Source organism: Aegilops tauschii, chromosome 3 (genome assembly GCF_002575655.3).
Source record: "Aegilops tauschii subsp. strangulata cultivar AL8/78 chromosome 3, Aet v6.0, whole genome shotgun sequence".
Taxonomy (NCBI): domain Eukaryota; kingdom Viridiplantae; phylum Streptophyta; class Magnoliopsida; order Poales; family Poaceae; genus Aegilops; species Aegilops tauschii.
Genome location: NC_053037.3, coordinates 594,381,568 through 594,396,436, shown reverse-complemented (window position 1 = coordinate 594,396,436; position 14,869 = coordinate 594,381,568). Strand labels below are relative to the sequence as shown.

General features: G+C 49.4%; 2 protein-coding genes across 3 annotated transcripts; both read right to left on the bottom strand.

Annotated features, from left to right (window-relative positions):
* Positions 1-289: 289 nt before the first annotated feature.
* LOC109774458 (probable calcium-binding protein CML35) lies at positions 290-1,508 on the bottom strand. The gene has a single exon (XM_020333177.4). It carries the CDS (start codon positions 1,301-1,303, stop codon positions 719-721), a length of 585 nt encoding a protein of 194 aa, XP_020188766.1. The 5' UTR covers positions 1,304-1,508; the 3' UTR covers positions 290-718.
* Positions 1,509-10,209: 8,701 nt separating this feature from the next.
* LOC109774459 (uncharacterized) lies at positions 10,210-12,816 on the bottom strand. 2 transcript variants are annotated; one of them, XM_020333182.4, is made up of 5 exons: positions 12,509-12,816; positions 11,350-12,249; positions 10,988-11,137; positions 10,738-10,838; positions 10,210-10,643 (listed from the first exon to the last, which is right to left on the bottom strand). In XM_020333182.4, the coding sequence occupies exons 1-5, from the start codon at positions 12,569-12,571 to the stop codon at positions 10,640-10,642; spliced, it is 1,218 nt and encodes a 405-aa protein (XP_020188771.1). In that variant the 5' UTR covers positions 12,572-12,816; the 3' UTR covers positions 10,210-10,639. The 2 variants fall into 2 exon arrangements, with proteins under 2 accessions (XP_020188771.1, XP_020188767.1); XM_020333178.4 differs by having other exon boundaries at positions 10,210-10,838.
* Between the last annotated feature and the right edge of the window lie 2,053 nt (positions 12,817-14,869).

Sequence of the window (14,869 nt, the reverse complement as noted above, 5' to 3'; positions counted from 1 at the left end):
ATCTAATCGTTCTTCTGGTGATGTTTGTGCTAATGTTGCCACGTCGTGAGTGGTTATTAGCAATGCCGCTCCTACTAGATTAGAGAAAGCAAGCAGAAGACAAGACAAGCATGAGTGCATGCAGCATCGGAGCGTCGCCAGTCGCCACGTCGCCTGCCTATCATTCATTCATTCATTCATGGCGTCACCGGTCCTCCGGTCGGGCTCTCGCCGGAATCATCAATCATTCCACGTGCAACGCCAACAGGTTTCCCCTCCGGACCTCAATACGTATTCCAAAGCCAGACAATTATACTGAGCATTTATATTAGCAGTAGCTGGACCAACTTGTTGTAAAAAAACCAAGCAACAAAGCATTTCGTTCTCATTGCCAACACAACACACGCACACACTCTCCATCGATCCACCCAGCTCTCGGACAAATTTTACATGTCGTGATTTAACCAGCGGATGCTCGCCTTTTTCTTGGGAGTACGTAGTAGACTAGTACTAGTAGTAGAGTGATCCTGATTATACTTGAGCTAGCTGCCGCATGGCATTCCTCATCACGGTGCGCGCCAAAAGGAAGAAGAAACTGGAATGAACGAGCATCACACATCTGAGCGCCATGCGTCGCGGCCGATCGAAATTTCGCGGGAACGTGGGGGCGGGGGCGAGCAGAACAGAGCGGGAACAGAGGAGGAGGAGCCTGGCGTAGCGGATCCATCGACGGGCTAGTTCAGAGGAATCTCGGGCCGGCCGAGGTGGTGGCCGCCGCCGCCGTGGTGGACACCATCATCATGCGCGCGAAGTCCTGGAAGCCGACGAAGCCGTCGCCGTCGGCGTCGACGCCGCCGATCATGCGGCGGCAGTCGTCGAGGCTGCACCCGTCCGCCTCGCCGCCGAGGATGGCGAGCAGCACGCCGCGGAGCTCCTCGGCGGTGATGCGGCCGTCGCCGTCGGCGTCGAACACGTTGAACGCCTCCATCAGCTCGTCCTCGGGGCCGGCCTCCCCGGCGGCGGCGATGGCCGCCACGGCGTCGAGCTCGTCGTCGGAGGGCTCCTCGTGGCCCAGCCGCCGGAGCACGGCCTCCAGCTCCCGCCGCGAGATCTCCGCGGGCAGCACCGACCGCGGCGTCGACGCCCGCGGCAGCGCGTCCTCGGAGGAGGACGAGGTGGTGGAGGAGGAGGACGCCGACGCGAACGACGGCGCCTCGCTCCGGGAGATGCCGCGCTTGCCGCCGTCCTGCTGCTGCTGCTTCTTGCCCCGCTTGGGCGACGGGATGGAGAGCTTCCGGGCCAGCGACTGCATGGAGAGCTTCATCTTCGAGCAGAGAAACAATGGAGAGGAGAGGAGCTGCTCAAAGGAGATGAATGCGGATGGAAAGATGGATTGATGGGGATGTGTGAGGTGGGTGGAGACGGAGGAGGGAGGCGGCGATAAATAGGCGAGGAAGGAGGACGGGGAGCGGGGAGGGGAGTGAGCTTCGCGGAAGCTTCCTCCTTTTTCAGTCGTCGAGCTCGCGTCCGGTACGCTTGGTTGGTTGCTTCTGCATGGGTATTTTAGCCCAGCCTTTTCTTTTCCTGGGGTTGGGGTGTGCTGCGCTGCGGATTTTTCTTGGCTTGCGACGGATGGAGGGGGCCGTCTCAGGCCGGAGGGGGGGCCTCCGGGATTTGCTGCGGCGGCAGGCTGGAGCTGGCTCCTTGTGCCTTCTCTTCTCTGTTCTGGGGTGCCTATCCAGCCGTCCAATTTGGATGGAAATGGAAATTACTTTCTTCAAGATGTGCAAAGAGCCTCATAATCTGAAATAATAAAATTTACATCCAGATCCGTGTACCACCTAACAACGATTACAAGCACGGAAGCGAGTCGAAGGCGCACCGCTGTCATCGCCGGAGCCGGACAAAACTTGTTGTAGTAGACAATCGGAGAGTCGTCGTCGTGCTAAGGCGCATAAGACCAGCGCAATGCATAAAATACAGAGTAAAGTAGACTGATTTTGTTTGCTTATAATGGAACCAGCTCCAAAACAGAATCGAAACAATTAAAACACATGTCTATGTTACCAATAACTTAAAAATGTCGGAGCACACCTCGACATATTGGGCTGCCTCTGCCCCGGAACATGGTGGCGCCAATGTGAAACGCACCAGCCGATTTTGTGGGGCCTATATGGCAATGTTTGGTTGTCTGCATACTCCTCGACCATGCCTTGAGAATGTGATTTTGGCCTGTTTTAGTTACCTGCTCCGGAGACTGGCTCAAAGCAATCCAGAGTTTTGTCTCTGGAGGAACGACCGAATCGACAGTTTCCAGTGAGCCAGGCCCAAGCTAGGCCTTTTCCAGCGAACCAGGCCTGAGCGAGCACAACGAGGGCACATGCCTGCAACGGCTGCACGCGCGAGGACGATCGAGAGGGAGGCGGTACATTGTTTCCTAAACCAATGCCATAAATCCCCTCACCACACTCACACTCACCTCTCTCCACTGACACACTCTCTCATAGATGGTGACGAGCATTGGCGGCGACAAGATTTGGATGACGAGCATCGGCCTCATTCAACGCTTCATCACCCATTCGTCAATGGCAATTTGGGGATCAATGTAGGCATTGATTTATACTTTAATCATTTGATTTAGGGTTCAATTTATTTTTTGATACAGCTAGATTTAGGTATGGTTTAGGGTCTGATTTAGCCTGCGGTTTAGGGTCCGATTTAGGGATTCATATGGCTCAAATTGGGTGTGGACTAAGGTTCGATTTGGGGTCGATTAAGGGTTTAACACGGCTCGATTTGGGTGTCTAAGTCTAGTTAGATTAGGGGGGTAGATTTGGGTGTAGATATAGGGGGTTAGATTTGTGGTTAAGGGTTTGACAGGCCTTGAATTGGGCATGAAAACTCCTGATCTTGTTGTGCGGTTTACTAATGGCAAGATCAAGATTTTGCTTCTGCGGTAGCACGGTAGTTTCAATGTTTTCCATGTCCATGGTACTTGGCTATATATGTTAGTGTGTTGATCTTCATGATCAGGCCATGCTACATGTACATCCATTGATCTTGTTTAGTTCATCACTCTAGTGCTCTATCGGGAAGCTTGTGCTAGGAATGCTGCTAAGGGTAATTGGTCGAAGGGCAAGGAGGTGGCAGAGGGCAGCGCATCGAAGAGGTGTCAGTTCAGGGCGATGAATTTTGGCCATTTCCACCAGCTCCCTGTAATTTGAGAATCCACAGAGTACCTGTTCACTCGCTCCTCGGTATTTAACTGAAACTCCGCCTGCTCCGGGAGCGGCATAGTGGAGCGCAGGGACTTATTTTGTGATATGAAAAATGTGGTACACAGTACCACAATGATATCATGCCACAGAGGATCTTCCTTATAAATTCTGGAATGAAGAGAGCCTGGTCTTCGTAGGAGCATGTTGGCCTGCCTGATCTCCGTATTTTGGTTAGCCAGTTGCATGTTTGTTTATTTTCGCCACGAAAAAGTCTCTGGCTTTATGTTAGCCTGTTCCTGGGCTGGCTGGCTATTCGTTGGGTTTTAGCTGCCGCCGAGATGCTTGATAAAAAATTTCCCCCTATTCTATGACCTCAACCCCGTCAAACAAACAGAGCAAACACCACAGCACAAGACAAAACAATAGTTGTATAGTAAATCAAATATGAGCACTTTGTTCATGTCTTCTTCCCATGGCACACTGTTCTTTGCCCTTGTATTGTATAGTTCCCTTTTTTGTGTAAACACTAAGCAGGTTTTTTACGATGCATGCATCTTCTTTGGCTGCAGAAATGAAGGATACCAAGCATTGCTCAACTGAAAATGACTCTTAACCGCATCGGTTGCACCCTATAATCCTACCGGTTCGTTTGTAGGGTGGTGGTAGGTTTAGGTTATTATGTCTGAAGATCTGTGTGTGTGTGTTTCTTTCTTTGGTTGTTGGCCCAACGAGAAGCCTGTGATTAGGGTGTTTTATACTAGTATGTTGATTCGTTTTTCTTGGGAGAGCAAATTCATCGGCACCTCGATGATTAGGCATGGTCGGATTCGCGGCCACCGCCGACCAGCCTTCGCCGCGAGAACGACGTCGGGTACCAAGTTTGCTACGTTGAGAAAAGAAAGGAAATCGCCAGTCGCCGATCGACGTCGGCGAGCGCACGTTGGGGAAGCAGGAAGCTCAGACCAACGTGCAGGAACAGTGCGCCCTACTGTACGTCGATCGATACGCCACCCCAATAATAATTTTTTGCGTGTTTCTCTGCGTAGCATGCGTGTAGGGAACGCGTACGTAATATATGGGCGGGCAAACCCAGATCGGCGGAGCATGTAGTACATATTGGTTCTTGGTGCTCGGTCAGAGCATAAAGAACTTGGCAACTTGTGGCGCCAAGCCGAATGAGTGGCCCAACCAACGGTCAAATCTTTGATTGGAAGCTAATTCTCTTGCAAACCACGTCTTGATCATGATTAGGGTACGGGCCGCTGTTCCTGATTGGCTAGATCGTGGAGTGATTGCGTTGGAAGTAGCTGTCTCAGGTAGGTGGAGCATTAGCACTCATGAGCATGACGTGCTAGTTGGGTCGATCGACAGCGCTCATCATGGCGGAAGGAAGCCGTCTATGATTAGCTCTTCCGGTCCGAATGGGAGACGCCTGTGGTTTGGGCGTAATATTATGCTAGTATAATCCTGAAATGAGCTGTGTTTCTCATCTTCTTCTTCTTCTTTTCTTTTGGGTTTTGCAAGTGCGTGCCGTCTCGAATCTCACTCGCGCGAATCCTGCTACGATCGTTTTCAGATGCTGCTGCGTCATGCATGTACAGCTTTCTTCAGTTCAGTTGAGTTCATTTCTCCTCACGCGACGAAGCTTCCGCGAAGCTTCCCGGCCAGCCATCATCCCGCCTGTCTCCACCGGTCGAGTCGACGTACGGGCGCCGCTCGTGGCCGACTTGCTCACCGCCACCACCGGCACTGCCCACCCAACTGCGCACAGCACGGCACGAAAGCGTATCAAAATATTTTTGAGCCTGACTTTGGAGTCGACACGACACGCACCGGCCGGCCCCCAAACCGCGTTGAAACTCGAGAACAGGCACATCCATACATACACAAGCGCTGTTACCGTACCTGTACTGTGTGCATCCATTAGCTTAGCTTAGATTGCGACGGGTTAACCTACCAATTAAGTTACCAGCGGCCTGGCAATGGGTTAGTATTTGTTTGGCTCGTTCCCACTCCCATGCATGCATCTCTACGTCACGTCTGATAATAAGGAAGAAACAAGCAGGTATTGATTGGTGGAGCGTACGCGCATCGCGCTCGTAATCCACGGCCTATCTGATGTGTTTTCGGTCGATTGATGCGCTGACCGTCGCTGTTGGTCAGTAAAATCAGTCGATCCCTCTCAGCCACTGAAACAAGTTACCACTACAAACTTTGTGCGTGTCGAGCGAGGTTGTAGCGAGCGTACGTGAGCGATCCAAATCGATCTCGACTTGTTTCAGAAGAAACCGAGACGTTTTGTTTCCTCTGAACTCTGTGGGATTGCAGACGGAAGAGCTTCGCTGCTGTCCTTGCCATACTTTAGTTTTGCCCGGCTCGTGTACGAATGCGGTGCATCAATGCAGAAAAATGGACCGGTCGATGCACGCATGCTACTTACAGTTATTATAGCCCTAACAAATGTGCGTGCACTGGACCATGCCATGGCATGGATGCATGTACCGATCATGGACGAAAGACAGCAAAGAACTGCTTGATAAAGAGCGGCCGCAAATTATGCAGCAGCGGTCGTACATACACGGACAAAGACGCGGACACAGGGAGGGAACATGGGTCGCTGCGTAGCCTAGTCAGATAGCCTGAGTGATAATTTGACATGTCACCTACTACCTTCCGCTCGGCCTGTTTTTCACGGCCGCAACCATTGTTAACTAGAGTGCCACAGGTCCGTCACCGCCGGATTTGCCGTAATCTGTTCAGACCAAAGAAGTCGTCGTCTCCGTCCAAGTTTTTGGAAGCTCGTACCACATACCATTACGTGCTCCAATCCAAAGAATCATCCTGGCGTAGCTTGGAAGCCTTATCTGCAGCCAACTTGCGCAACGGCATACGCGTTCTGCCACTGCCACTGCCACCGCCACCGGAATGAATGGATCAGCTCGGAATGTTGATGGTAACCGTGTGCCAGCGCAAACAAGTGTCATAGACATTAGACAGTTTTGTCGTTTGGATCGAGCATGAGAACAAGCAAGCAGGCCTTCACTGTCTGCGTCGATGCGCTTTCAAGTAAGTTTCTTGGGCGGACCCGGTCGTCGTCGAGCGAGCGCCAGACCGGCGGCCGGCCACGTCGTCACGAGACGAGATCGGTCCGGCGGGTCTAGTGGCGGGGCCTGGTCCACGGTTCGCCAGCACGTGTAAATCGCGCTGAAAGGCTCGTCACTGATGCCGACTTGGCAAAATCAGCAATGCTTTCAGGCACCGTGTCCATGGCATGGGCTTGTAACATGTGCGTGCTGTAGCCGGCTGGCGACCCGCACGCGCTAGCTGCTTGCCGGCCGATGCACGGCGGCAGAGCCGACGACTTCCTCCGCTCTATATATGTGCAGTCGTCGCCTTCGGCGTCAACCGGCGGCGGCGCCCTCCCGGCTTCTTGGAACTGCGTTTGCGTCCACTACAACACTGGAAGCTGATTTCATTTTACTAGTTCAAAATCCCAACTCTTTGTGTGCACAGGTCCTAGCTACAAAATACTTCCCGGATGGCAACATCTTCAAAGCAAAACATGGAGGAGTGTTCTGAAAGTAGTAAAATTACCAAAGGATGGAATGATTTGGCGTGTAGGAAACGGTGAAAAGATTAATATATGGGTGGATCCCTGGATTTCATCAAACAGTTTGCCTAATTCACATCTAGATATTTTCTAAGGATGTCACACCTAAGTTCCCACAAATATATAATGCATCAACAAGAAACAAAAAAAACTAGGACAAAAAAATATACCACAAACAGAGTGGACATCATCAGCTTAGATGTGACATAACTATGTCACATCTAGATGTGTCCTAGACAGACCCTTCATCAAATATGCCTAGAAAACCGATCACGCCAAGAGGGGGAAATCTGCTCTGTAAAGTGTTAGAACTCATTGATCCTTGCACAGGAGATTGGGGATAATCAAACCTTTTGCAGAGAGGACACATCCAATATTTTAAAAATCCATTTATCAGAGGATATGGAGGATCAGGCTGCATTTTTTTCGAATATGCACGAGTGTGCGTATCATCTTGTATAGAAGAAGGAGGGGGAGGGGGGGGGAGAATCCCAGCCACCGTTGATGTTACATAGATTTCAACGCTACAATAACATCAACACACATCAGTCCACCTACGCAACACCTAACCCGACTACTCGCTGCCTGCCCACCCTACTAGAAGCTGAAGCGTGCTGTCTACTTCACCTTTCAACAGGCTCGCCTGCTGCCAAGCTCTACCCTCCGCCACGACACGCCTAACGATCTCCTCAAGTGATGGAGAAACGCCGTCGAAGACAATCGCAATCCTGTGTTTCCAAAGCTCCCAAAGCCCGAGGGTAAGAAGCGCCCTCAACTCCTTTGGCTTGTGCACGCCTGACGATCTTGCAACACACCACTCCTTGAGGGTGTCTTGTGCAGTTGGTGCCCACTGCGGTTTCCCAAGGGCTGAGCACAGGGTTCTCCAGACAGTCCTAGCGAACACACGCGTCAGAAGAATGTGGTCGATGGTTTCCTCCTCTTGGTCACAAAATGGGCATGCATCCTGGTGCGGGAGGCCGCGTCTGGCCAGTAGATCCGAAGTCCAACATCTGTTCCTCATGGCCAGCCAGGTGAAGAAGCGACACTTGAGAGGTGCCCTAGATCTCCAGCAAAAGTCTGCCATAGGCGCCACCTCCCTGCCAGCGAACTGCGCCGCATAAGCGGAACGAACCGAGAACTGGCCGTTCGGTTCCCAAGCCCAAGCTATGGAGTCGGGGGTTTGTTCCTGGAGCTGGATCCCTTGCAATCTCTGCCAAACCTCGAGGTATTCCATGAGAGTTTCGTATGGAGTATTTGACAAAAAACTACCACATTAGGGGTTACCGTCCCACAGAACTACCACATTCAAAAAAGTGACTGATAACTACCAAAAAAATTCTAATTTTGTGACTAAAAACTACCACATTTGAAAAATGACCGGTTTAGACGATTTAAACACGTTTATGACATGCGGGACCCACCCGTCAGGGGTGACGTGGCGGCACGGTCAACCTTGTTTATTTTGACCGTTAAGTTGAGCGTTATGACAAGTGGGGCCCACACGGTATTCTTCTTCCTCCTCTCTGTATCCTAGAGGCCACGCGGCCCGACGGCTCTGCGGATGCGCTCCCCGAACATGCACCGCTCCAGCGTCGCCCTGTCCTCGGAGTCCCGCTTGGTTGCCTCCGTCCCCTCCGACCAAACCCCAATGCCTCGCCGCGGCCGGCCATGGCCGACGCCCTGCCGCCCGCGCCCGTGACCGGGTCGCGCGGATCTCGGGCACCGCCGCCGACGCCGGTTGGTGGCTGGACGAGATCGAGCGCCAGCGGGTACGCCTCGTCCGGGACTGGGTCCAGGTCCAGATGGAGGCCGCGCGCAACCACGACCAGGGCGGCGCCGATGTCGCGGATCCAAGACCCTAGCGTGATGGCCTCATAAACTGTCTGTGTGGCCTTTACTCGCTTCGCTACTCTGTTGTATATGCCGGGTGCAAACTCCTGAATCCTCGTTCCATGTAGCCAGCGGTCCTCCCAAAAGAGAGGATCAGGCTGCATGTCACTTTGATAAGAAGGGACGATTTTCAACATTTTCTATGGCGTCTCACTCATCATAGTTTTCCCCTTTAGACCAAAACAGGCAAGAAGAGGATTTGATATCAGTACTGTGTGCCCTGTTTGCTTGAAAACAGAAGAAGATGGAGGCCATTGCTTCTTCAAGTGCACACAAGTCAAATTAGTTATGTAGGATGACAATGTTGGAAGAGGTCAGGCTTGATCTGATGAAATGTGTAGACCCTATGGAAATTGTGTCTGCTTTATGACGAATGGCGAATGAAAACTGCATAAAAGTCTGCACCTTGTTATGGCTATGGTGGCATGAAAAGAACAAAGCAAATGCTGGAGATCAAAGAAGAAATATTGCAGCAGTAGCACATTCAGTGGAAGTGCAAAGCCAGGAATTCCAAAATTATTATAAAAAGGAGAAAGCTCAATACTTGGTGCAAGCTAAACTTTTGAAATTGTGCCCACCTCAACCGTTGACTCTCAAAATTAATGTTGACGGAGGAAGGCACCACAAAAGGAGGGTGGGGCTTCATCATAAGAAATGAGGATGTAGGAGTAGAAGCAGCTGGAGCTGGCAATCTGAACATGGTCACAGGTGCACTTCAATCTGAAACTTGGGCACTAATGAAGGCAATTTGCAGAGCCACCAAGCTTGGCATGGGGCGCATGCATTATCATTGAAACATATTGTTTGGTTCTAAAACAGGCTATAACTTATGATCTAGCGGGTCACGGGGTTTTATTTCAAGAAGTTAAGCAGATGCTCAGGTTAGATTTTAGCTCGTGGAACATTGTGTGGTGTCCAAGGACATGTAACAATGTGGCTCATGTATTAGCATCCCATGGTTCTTGTATGGGTGATGGAGAATCAGTGCAATGATTCTCTCAAGTGCCAGACTTTGTATCTGAACTTTTCACCAGCGATAATGCTGGGCAGGTTGTATAATGGAATGAACTAGTGGTCATTCCGTCTTAAAAAAAAAACGGGTTTGGCAAAGCAATATCATTGTCGGAACGAAATCTACCTGGTAGTAAGAGTTGAGGGAGGGAGATTGCACCCAAAAAACCATGCTATACTGTAAGTAGAGGGACTAAAAATGTACTTTACACAACGAACCCTACCAATATATAACAATCAGAAGAAAAAACTGTTGCTGGCCTCGTTTGCCTGAAAGCCATGCAACTTGTTTACATCATTGACGACCACTTTCAGGCAGCCTCCAAGGCTTTTGCTAATCAATTCAAGTCAAGCTTTGTAACGTCTCAAAAAAAGTAAGATACATAAAAAAAAAATTGATGTGTGCTAGCACTTCAGAACATGTATTGAATGCATAGGCTTCACAACTAAAAATTATGTAACCTGAAGAAATTGAGACACGGAAATAAAGGTTTTGCAGACTGCCTTAAAACAGTACGTGTCCAGCTCTCATTCAATGGCTTAGTGAATTGTTTTGAAAAAAAATCAACTGCTAATTTCTTTTCATTTTTGAGGGGGGATCAACTAGTGATTCCTCCATGTGCCTATTGCATTACATTTCGCACGAGCGTGTTTAGTTGCATCTTCTCAGTAAACGAAAATTCATCTGCACACCTGGAGCATACATAATGTTTCTTGCTACTTAAATATTGAATATCCTTTCACCCGAGATATGCCCTCTCTAACAAGTTTAGTACAGCTCCTTATTTGTCGAAAATTATCCGTGGTGAGAATATGCCATCTCGAATTCGTCTAACCACCATTTCTTGCTCACCCTTCTTAGGAAATTTCACAGCACGAGGTGTATCAAGAGCATCGCAGTACTCACATCGCTCATCTCCTTTCAGAATTATCATCTGCAAATTCGGAGCTCGCTCCAGCATGGATCTTATAAATGTAAATTGTTGTTCTAGTGACCTAAAGCCAGAAAATTCTAGTTCTTTCAAAAACCTGTTCTTAGGGCCGTCAAATTGCATTTCCCACTGAGGGCTCCTTCTTTCGGTGTGCAGCTGTCTGGACTTATCATCCACATCACATATATGTTCCCAAACCTGTGTTTGTGTGACCAATTCATTACATATGTAAGTTTTAAACATCTTTCTGCCAAAATATATAAAGAACTACAATAAGCTCTAATTGTTGAGTACGAAAGAAAAGGCATCACAATTATTAAGGAGAACAATATTGACAAAGACATCACCTCAATATGCAATATTTCAATGCATGGTGCCGCCAAAAGAAATGCTGTCGTCCATAAAAGGTCGAATTCAACAAATATACCACGCACGGATAGCTTCCTTAGCTTACAAAAAGCGGGGAGGAGTTGCCTCATTTCAGGTTGCATCCAAAGCTGATCACAGGATAAATAAATTAAAAGAAAAAAGAATGTATAGTTCGCAATCACATTGATGAGAATATCAAATAAATATATGTGGATTCTTTATCATGCATAAACATATGTACAATGTATTTCTGAAAGTTGTCACAACATAGTGAATACAAAAAGGGAACAAAAAAGGGAAAAAGAATGTGAATACTTGGTGGAAATGAACCACAACTTACGTTTTCTCCTTTGAAACCCAATGTGAGAGTATGTATACAAGTCGTTCCTTGTAGAAGCTCACTTAATTTAAATTCACTTTGACCATGTATTGCATCGCATGAGAGTTCTAGTTCCCCAAGAGACGGGACCAAAATAAAGGCCAAAGGAGCATGGCGAGACACCCAAGTGTTACATCTGAGCTTCTCCAATTTTGGAAGGCAGACCAACTCAAGTATCTCAAAACGACAATAGGTGAGTTCTAGAACAAGGAGTTTTGAATTGGGTGCATCAATCTTAAATAGAGAGTGAGCGCCAACATCACAATGAGAAAGGGCTAGATGCTTCAGTTGCTTGCAGCAGTCAAACAAGACATGGTGCATGTCCAATTTCTCAAAGCGTACAGTGTATAGAGAAAGCCTTGTGAGGCAATGGAGCACAACAGGATAGTCACTGAAAAAACCATCTATTGGTTGGCCTCGCTGTAGCATACCCTCCTCACTGCAAGCCCAGATATCTCTCTTGTAAAGAATGGCAAGGTCCAAATCTTTCAGCAAACCACTCTCCACTGCGTCACCTATTAGTGGGCCAGCTTCGCACAAGGAATCGTTGACCAGGTAGATCTTAAGGTGCAGAGTTGAGATGCTGCTGGATTCGCCATGTCGGTTAACCAAGAAACTCCTAGTTGCCTTGGTTAGAGATGCCATTGCTTTGTCCATATCCATCGCCTCAATAGGGTTGGGGCGTGGAATTGGTAAGAAATCTTTGACATCAATATTGAGCTCGGGCAGCAACCAAGGAAGGCGCCTCCACCATGTGGACAAAACGCTCATCCTTGCAGCTGTTCTTAGATCGAGTCTCCCCAAGATGGAGATTAAAATGTCATCCATCAGCATGCTGAATCTATCTTCCTCTTCTGGCTGCTGCGAAATTGTGGATCTATTTAGTTACTGAATGAATGTCTATATTCATCAATTCGGAACTAGTTCAAAACACCAATTGCGAAAACCAGAACAGGTTGTCCACGTGACAAGAATTGTTTGTATCTTTGTCGTGTGTTCCTAAGAAATTCTACAGAGGATAAATCTAGTACGGGAGTTGGACAACAAATTTTGAACAAAGAGGCTCGGCAAACAAGTGATGATAGCCGGAAAGAAGAAGGGTCCATGATTATATTCTTACCTTGGAGAATCCAGTGCCCCCGTTGCACCTCATAATCTTAGGAGTGACTCCCCAGGAAGCCATCTTCCAGAACCAAGTTGAACAGTAGAACGATCCAAGCACGATGGATCAGGGGAAGCAGAGAAATCTCATCCAAAGCAGTCGTGATTCCAGTCGTGATGGTGTGGAGAAGGTCGAGCGCGGCTCTAAGGTTTAGGGTTTGGGCGAGGAGGGGAGTAATCGCTGGAGGAGGGGGCGGCGCCGGCGCGTGGGTGGAGGAGTACGCCTTGAGCGCTGAAGCAGAGTTGGAGAAGAGAAGGGGAACGAGAAGCGAGGTGGGCCCAACTATCTTCCCTTTTTTATCTTGCGAGGAGTGTAATAAATATGAAAAGCTTGTTTTTTTTTAACATCAGTACAGATACAAGCGCTCATATACATGCGCATACACTCACCCCTATTAACGCATAAACGCACACCCTACCCCTATCAGCACCTCTGAAAGACTGAGCCAGCATATCATCTTGAAATTTACGAAGTCACCATAGGCACCTCGTCGTCGACGGGAACGTCTCCTTGTTGGGGATCGTAGCAGAAATTTAAAATTTTCTACGCATCACCAAGATCCATCTATGAAGTTTACTAGCAACGAGAGGGAAGGAGTACATCTACATACCCTTGTAGATCGCGAGCGGAAGCGTTCAAGTGAACGGGGTTGATGGAGTCGTACTCGTCGTGATCCAAAACACCGATGACCGAGCGCCGAACGGACGGCACCTCCGCGTTCAACACACGTACGGAGCAGCGACGTCTCCTCCTTCTTGATCCAGCAAGGGGGAAGGAGAGGTTGATGGAGATCCAGCAGCACGACGGCGTGGTGGTGGAAGTAGCGGGGATCTCGGCAGGGCTTCGCCAAGCTCAGCGAGAGGGAGAGGTGTCACGGGAGGGAGAGGGAGGCGCCAGGGGCTGTGGTGCGGCTGCCCTCCCTCCCCTCCACTATATATAGGGGCCCTAGGGGGGCGCCGGCCCCTGGGAGATCCAATCTCCAGGGGGGCGGCGGCCAAGGGGTGGCTTCCCCCCCCCAAGCCAAGTGGGGGCGCCCCCACCCCTAGGGTTTCCAACCCTAGGCGCAGGGGAGGCCCAAAGGGGGGGGCGCACCAGCCCACCAGGGGCTGGTTCCCCTCCCACTTCAGCCCATGGGGCCCTTCGGGATAGGTGGCCCCACCCGGTGGACCCCCGGGACCCTTCCGGTGGTCCCGGTACAATACCGGTAACCCCCGAAACTTTTTCGGTGGCCGAAACTGGACTTCCTATATATAATTCTTCACCTCCGGACCATTCCGGAACTCCTCGTGACGTCCGGGATCTCATCCGGGACTCCGAACAACTTTCGGGTTTCCGCATACTAATATCTCTACAACCCTAGCGTCACCGAACCTTAAGTGTGTAGACCCTACGGGTTCGGGAGACATGCAGACATGACTGAGACGACTCTCCGGTCAATAACCAACAGCGGGATCTGGATACCCATGTTGGCTCCCACATGTTCCTTGATGATCTCATCGGATGAACCACGATGTCGAGGATTCAATCAATCCCGTATACAATTCCCTTTGTCAATCGGTACGTTACTTGCCCGAGATTCGATCGTTGATATCCCAATACCTCGTTCAATCTCGTTACCGGCAAGTCACTTTACTCGTACCGTAATGCATGATCCGTGACCAAACACTTGGTCACATTGAGCTCATTATGATGATGCATTACCGAGTGGGCCCAGAGATACCTCTCCATCAAACGGAGTGACAAATCCCAGTCTCGATTCGTGCCAACCCAACAGACACTTTCGGAGATACCCGTAGTGCACCTTTATAGCCACCCAGTTACGTTGTGACGTTTGGCACACCCAAAGCACTCCTACGGTATCCGGGAGTTGCACAATCTCATGGTCTAAGGAAATGATACTTGACAATTGGAAAAGCTCTAGCAAACGAACTACACGATCTTTGTGCTATGATTAGGATTGGGTCTTGTCCATCACATCATTCTCCTAATGATGTGATCCCGTTATCAATGACATCCAATGTCCATAGTCAGGAAACCATGACTATCTGTTGATCAATGAGCTAGTCAACTAGAGGCTTACTAGGGACACGTTGTGGTCTATGTATTCACACATGTATTACGATTTCCGGATAACACAATTATAGCATGAACAATAGACAATTATTATGAACAAGGAAATATAATAATAACCATTTTATTATTGCCTCTAGGGCATATTTCCAACACTCCTCCCACTGAATGCGCATCGCCGAAAATCCCGAAATAAGTCCAGGAATAGATGCGGGCACCAGGATTTGAACCCTGGTGGGCTGGGGATAC

Excerpts from the sequence above, each read along its gene's own strand:
- LOC109774458 (XM_020333177.4), bottom strand. The coding sequence starts at position 1,303 with ATGAAGCTCTCCATGCAGTCGCTGGCCCGGAAGCTCTCCATCCCGTCG.
- LOC109774459 (XM_020333178.4), bottom strand. The coding sequence starts at position 12,571 with ATGGCTTCCTGGGGAGTCACTCCTAAGATTATGAGGTGCAACGGGGGC. Across the intron at positions 12,250-12,508 it reads GGGGCACTGGATTCTCCAAG|CAGCCAGAAGAGGAAGATAG; the intron begins GTAAGAATATAA and ends ACAATTTCGCAG. Across the intron at positions 10,839-10,987 it reads TTGAAATATTGCATATTGAG|GTTTGGGAACATATATGTGA; the intron begins GTGATGTCTTTG and ends ACACAAACACAG.